The 7,186-nt window shown below is 41.3% G+C and overlaps 1 protein-coding gene across 1 annotated transcript; it reads right to left on the bottom strand.

Annotated features, from left to right (window-relative positions):
* Nucleotides 1-218: 218 nt before the first annotated feature.
* Nucleotides 219-6,980, bottom strand: LOC135476942 (F-box only protein 39-like). Its single transcript, XM_064757088.1, has 3 exons — nt 5,918-6,980; nt 1,916-2,077; nt 219-379 (listed from the first exon to the last, which is right to left on the bottom strand). The coding sequence occupies exons 1-3, from the start codon at nt 6,978-6,980 to the stop codon at nt 219-221; spliced, it is 1,386 nt and encodes a 461-aa protein (XP_064613158.1).
* Between the last annotated feature and the right edge of the window lie 206 nt (nt 6,981-7,186).

Genomic DNA, 7,186 nt, shown 5'->3' on the forward strand with positions numbered 1-7,186 from the left:
CCTGCATTAAACATGAACTTATAACAGGATCAAATTTGGAATTGTGAAAAAAGAACACGATTTTTTGTTCATTCATTATTTTTCGTTACTAATCTGTCAGCGAATGCAATGGTTATTAACATATAATATGTGGAGTTTTTATTTCCCTCAACCGTAGAATGTTTTACTAGCACTATAACAAAACAAATAGTACAGATGTAAAGCATATGAATAACTCGTCAGAATTCCGCATGCCGACTCTCCACGATCAAGTCCGAACTCAGCCGAAAGTCTATGCTCCGCTCATCGGCCATGTTGGCGTACTTCTCCTGTAGGTAAGCCAGTTCCGCCCACTCCAGATCACTCAGGTTACATGCCGTGATGTGGAACGTCCGGGGGTCTACAAATACAGTATGTAACATTTATTTATTTATTTATTTATTTATTTATTTATTTATTTATCGTGGAGTTAACGCAATGTACAATGATGTTTTACTTAAAGGCCTAGACATTCAGCGGTCAATTGTACAGGTGAAGGAAACTGGAGTGCCCGCAATAAACCTCTGGATTTTAACAAATAACTTATGAACTTTGCCATATATGACACAGAGGTGCATGGGGTATGCGGTCGATTCCACAAAACCATTTCTGAAATAAAACTGAGATATTTGGTAGTGAAAGTTCAAATTCTGACACATTTTTGACTTTTGTCTTAAGATAACACTTTTGAGGCAGTCAAACTAATAATATTCAGGGGCCGTTGTGATTGGTTAACTAAGACAGAGTTTTGAGAGAGTAATGCCACCGTTTTGTATTTCACAAATAAACCATTCTGTGCACATTTCCGGTTACAATACACCGTCTATACCTTGACCACTAACTTACATATGAAGTATTAGAAACCCGAATTTAAGGTGCAGAACAGAAAAAATGCACATCATAACGGAACGTTGGCTCGTGATTGATCGCTCTAGTCGACCAATGTCTGCTAACAAATTTCCTTCAATCTTTCAAACTGGTCCGCTGAGTTTACCGTGGACGCATGTCATTCATTGGTTCGTACCTTACAACGTCTTTTTGCACAGAACTACATGTAGTCGCATACAGTTACGGCCTACGCGTTTGTTGGCTTTCGAATTCTTCTGATTCGTTTTATGGTGCTTTGCGATATTAATGAACAGCACATGAATGCATCGGCCAAGTGCAAGTATTCTGTGAGCGGGCTGCAATGTCTGGTGTCTTTGACATGGCGTTCCTGTAAGGCAGCACCACATACGTTCCCTAATGATGTGCAACTTGAAACTTTCGATCCAAAAAAACAAGATCGAATGGTTTATTTATTTATTTATTTGATTGGTCTTTTACGCCGTACTCAAGAATATTTCACTTATATGACGGCGGCCAGAATTATGGTGGGAGGAAACCGGGCAGCGCCCGGGGAAAACCCATGACCATCCGCACGTTGCTGTCAGACCTTCCCACGTACGGCCGGAGAAGAAGCCAGCATGAGCTGGACATGAACTCACAGCGATCGCATTGGTGAGGAGCTCCTGAGTCATTACGTTGCCCTAGCTCTCTAACCAACTAAGCTTGGTTTATGATTAAGACCAAACTGTTACATGATATATAGTTCTTAGCGTATATAGTGAATTTATGGCCATGCAGAAATGGTAATGAGGATTCAGTCCTTACTTTAAAAAAGGCGACTACATTCATGACCTGTATCATTAATAAAAATTAATAAAATGGTTTGAATCCTTATGAAGAGAATAAACCATTTCCACAGATTTTGTTGGAACGCTAACAAAAGAATATTTTTCCATAATCCCCGTGTAAGTGTGAATGAGTCATGCAATTATATGTAATATCGAGTCGATATTGAGTAAATTTGTCAGGAGCAATGATTTGTATTTTGGGCAAAACTTCGAGGCATTACCGAGTTTTCTTTGTTCAACCAGTTCACATATGTTCTGGATGGTCGATATCAGCAAGACGGCGTTAGTTATGAAACTGCGCAAGCGCACGCAGCTCTGAGTCAACCGAAACAAGGCGTCGTCGATCATTTCCGTGCTGTTGTCAAACTCAAAATTACAAATTTCTGTAAACGAAAAAAAGAACATAATAACATATAAACTGCATGCACACTTGACTTGCTTATATGTTTAGCATGTAAATAATGGTTGGAGAAGCAAATTAAGTTATTCCGAAATGTAAAGGGTAAATTAAGATGGAAAAACCAGATCTCCATGTAATGTCTATCACTATTTTCACGACAACTTCCGTTGTTCCGACATGGTGTAGATCTGTTTACGTGATGGAGAAAGCACGTGTAACAGTACATTTCTAACAAAAGGAATTGACGAGGCGTAAAAATACTATTATGGGTGCTTTCTCCGTCTTAAACTAGTGTCACTAACTTTCTACTCTACTGAAATGATGACAGGTGGAGTAAACATTTGACCTAAATTGTCCTACTTTATGCAGTGAATGTGGACTGTGTATATATATATATATATATATATATATATATATATATATATATATATATATATATATATATATATATATATATATATATATATATATATACTAGGCTGAAAACTTTATTACCGTCCTCTATGGAACACATTGGTGAATTCATAACCAGTTGTTTTATTATTAGTGGTCCAGCTAAATTGTGTCGGATATCTGCGTGCTTGTCTCTTGGATTTTTGAACACATGCGCTAATTGTGGCATTTACATGAGAAAGGTAGTGGTTTGCATGGATGTCTTATGCAAGGTTGGGGTGGAGCAGTGAGATACGGGTTTATAAGATCCAGGCCCAACAGCACTGTGCATTATTTCACCATGGTTCTCCTTGGTCCTGTACTTTCCAGAATACTTTCCTTCAAACGAAACTACTGTTTGACAATAGACTGAAGTCACAACTATCGTTTAAGCTTGGTAATTGGACTATGTTCTGTTAGAAGTTAACATGGACTATGAGTGTCCAGAATGGTGTCTGAGACATGTTTTTTTTTTCAGGCAAAGTACAAAACGCAATATTTGACAATATTGCATGGGACCTTACAGTCACACGAAAATGGGATCCTGACACAATACTAACAGCAATGCATTCACACGGACAGCGAAAACTTCACAACAAAGAAATAAATAACAAGCAATTGTAAATCAAAGATATAAAACACCGCATCACAGAGCGTAAAACCAGAGAAGCGATAACAGTCGGGGAGTTGGCAAATGGACACGCGTAGCCCAAGAAATCCGGCCTCTTGTCAATTTAGCTCAGTTATGGTTTCATTCTAATCTGTCGATGTAAATGCTTAAAACGTAACACCTTAGACACCACCTATGACCATGGCTTAATTTATTTATTTATTTATTTGATTGTTGCTTCACGCCGCACTCAAGAATATTTTACTTATACGACGGCGGCCAGGATTATGGTGGGAGGAAAATGGGCAGAGCACAGGGGGAAACCCACGACCATGCACAGAGTGCTGGAGGACCTTCCCACGTACGACCGGAGAGGAAGCCAGAATGAGCTGGACTTGAACTCACAGCGACCGCATCGGTGAGAGGCTTCTGCGATATTACACTGCGCTAGCGCGCTAACCAACTGAGCCACGGAGGCCCCAGACCATGGCTTAAGCAGAGTTAGACAAAAATGCAGTTATGTTATAATAGCAATTTATTAGACGTCCCTAGTTTATAATTACTCAAAATGCTGGGTTATCATTACATGCATAATCACATGAAAACAATGCAAAGGAACCAAGTCTCGAGGAAGCTTTTAACCCACAATCAGAATACTGGTTTATGCATTGGTGTAATATAAAAAAATTGTATACATAGGATAGTGAGTAAAATAAACTGGAACGATGATAATGTCATATTTTGCACATGGTCACATGTAACCGGTGAAAAGCAGCCTCTTGCCATTTCACCTTAGTCAGGGGTTTATTCTAACTGTTCACGTAAATGTTTAAAACATGACAACTTTTCTGTCCCCTAGAACCGTCTTTCAACTGAATTAATCGCCATTCATATGTTAACATTTGAAAGTGTGTCTAGGCTCAGAAAGAACGCGTACAATTTTTGAAAGACTAGAAGCGGACGAAAGTATTGTCGACAACAGTTGTTTACTTAAAATGGGTGAGAAGTCGGCTTACAATGGTTCAGGACATAGTTTGTTTTTCAGTAATATCCACTATACTTTATAGGCATGTTCGATATCGATTACTTTACTGTTAAAAAGACCATTCAATCCTCATCTGCAATAGCCGTATTGTCCCTCCGACGACGGAAACTTAGCGAATATCGAGAGATTTATATTGCCTGCTGGGACAACAGGAAGTACAAAAGGGCACAAGTTTTCGTTCGATAGATGTACTTCACACATTTTTAAAGGTTACAAATGAACGTCAGACACAGGGCCGTGTTCTGATTTTTAAACTTGCTTGCTTTTTTTATTTAATCGCTGGGACACACGATGTGCGGCTTCAAACCCTGACGTTGACAGGGAATTTGATGATTCCCCAACTCACACTATTTATGCGGCCTTATTGACAATAAGAAGTGGACGACACCCGTATGACCGTTTACTGTTCGTTTATAATCATCTGTCTTCCAGCACTATTATGCGCGTATCATATGCGTGGAACAGTTGCATCCACTCATAAAATTGACCTCCATCGTTTAAGTGAAAAACTCTTTACCCTGGCTTTATCCTGGCGTTATCAATAATGAAATCAAATTATACCAAATCAGATGCAGCTGCCAAACATTGCACCGATAGAAACCCCTGGGCAGGCCGTGCCCGGTACGTGTAGCGTATAAACACCATGAACAGGCCATGTCCGGTAGGCGTAGTGTAGAAACACGTGGACAGACCGTGTCTGGTACGTGTAGCGCAGAACCACGTGGACAGACCGTGTCCGGTACATGTAAAGAAGGCGACGTTTGATCGCAGTTATTCAGATTAAGCTCTCTGTGCTTAATACTGCATCCACATATTGCACCATATTCATATTTATCAGTTAATTTTATTAATTTATATTTATTTATGTCGACTCGGGTCCCAGCTGGATTGACAGCTGTGTCTTACAATACATGAATACTATACATACATTATCAGTTTACTCACAAGCCGTCTTAGTCATAACGGTATAGGAATGAATGCTATAGACTACACAGCTTGGCGCAGAGTGACTTTAGGTGGGTAATTCCTAATTTTGTTCATGATCCAGCTTAGTTCGTCGACCAAGCTGCGCATAAAATAGTTTCTCACAACGATTTTCGTGGCACTTATATATGATTTCATTTTGTGAGACGGTGTTGTGGATGGGCGGGATTTCCCAGTGCCTCGTGGAATTTTGCATGGTACCATCGCTTCACCAGGCTAAAGCCAAGTCTCGAGGAAGCTCGAGAAGAAGAGGCCGTATTTCACCGGTTACGTGTGACCATATATCAACTTCAACATATAGTCCTTGCTGCTCTCGGTTTACCCCCTATGCTGTAATATTTTATATTATATTTACCGACTGAGCCGAAGTCTATTTATCCTTTAGTGTAATATGTAGCAGTTTCTATGTACCGGCGCACAGTACTCACAGACTTAACTGTGTAATAAGTCCCGATCACAGGATATAGGCCTATGTTTAGTACCAACTTGACGCTTAGCCTTATTGTCAAGTGTGCGCTATATACGTCTTATGTTACGTGGCTAGTCGTAGGCCTATACTACAAATGGAATCGCTTTAGTATGATATTCAACAACAATTAAATAAAATGTAAATAAAAACAAAGGTGGAATCACGTGGATGGATGTACATGTATACGTCTCGCGACCCGGGTTTGACTGACATGCGTATCTCGATTTTTCCATTATCCCACCACGTGATCGAAATGACAGAGGAACTAGATTGTTATACCTACCAAGAGTGTCTTTGAAGTTTACGGCCACGTGATTAAGAATAGATGAAAGTCTCCAATCGGAGTTATCATCGAATCCCGTCCAAATGTACAACTCGTACAGGGGAATCCCCGCCACCAATATGGGGATTATGTCCGACGCAAAACCGATGCTTTCGAAATTGAACTTGACTTTCAGACTTGGGCATGCTCTTCTCAGGCCATTCCAAGCAAGTTTAGTGATTCTGTGTCCATGGGGATCACTCCTGTACACTCTCACTCTCATCGTCTTCAATTTTCCCGCTAAGTTACCCCGCAGGATTTCCATGACATCGTCGGATAGATAGCCGTAATTTAATGAAATGGTCCGGAGATTGGTGAAGCGCGAGATGGCGCGTTTGTAGCGGAGTCCAGAGTAGACTGTCAGACGAGAGTGGAAGATGTCCTCCATTATCAGGCGTCTTAAGCAATGGCCACAGGATAATCCCACGGACTCTATGATCCTCAGACCGGCGCTGAGGTAAAACTGAGAGTAAGACAAGTCCAGAACTCGCAGGCAGAATTGTTGACGCAGAAACCGCGTCAACGTCAGAATAAGCTTCTCTTTGAGCTGTTCGTAGCGCCAGTAACGGTCCATTTCCAAACGGGAGAAGCGAAATTCCTTCAGCTTTGCTCTTCTTTGAAGTTTCGGCAGAAAGGCTTCCATGGCGCGCTGGAAAATCTTGCACGTCACCAAAGACGGATGATTACAACTTATCGTAAGGTACCTCAGATGCTGACCAAACTTTTCGGCAAAACCAGACGCCTGGAACTCTGCTGTCCGTGCTCGATATCCACCCATTTCAAACCTCCTACGTCGCCACAGACACCCGGCTTCGAAGGCGAGCGACCAGTTCCGACAAACCCTGGCCATGATAGCTCTGTCAGTGTCGTTAAGGAAGGAATAAATTTTTACCAAAACGACTTGGGGAGCGTATTTCCAGCCGCTACCACAGTCCACGTCCATACTGCTGTCCACGTAACCCAAGGAGCTTGACGCGGACTTACACAGGCTCATCTTACAACTCGAGGACCGCCGCCGCTCCATTTTAACATGTATGTTGTTGTTGCTGTTGGTGCGGCAAAACAGCAACGTGATTGTGACGTCAACGACGGTCGTAGCAACAAGGATATCGCCGTTATCACGTAATTGTTCTACGTCATAACAGTGTCGTTTACATGCAACGTCACGTAATGTTTGAACTCGTCTGGTCATGACGTTGGAACGCTAGTGACGCCCTCATTGCTACTTGA

This window comes from Liolophura sinensis, chromosome 10 (genome assembly GCF_032854445.1).
Source record: "Liolophura sinensis isolate JHLJ2023 chromosome 10, CUHK_Ljap_v2, whole genome shotgun sequence".
NCBI lineage: Eukaryota > Metazoa > Mollusca > Polyplacophora > Chitonida > Chitonidae > Liolophura > Liolophura sinensis.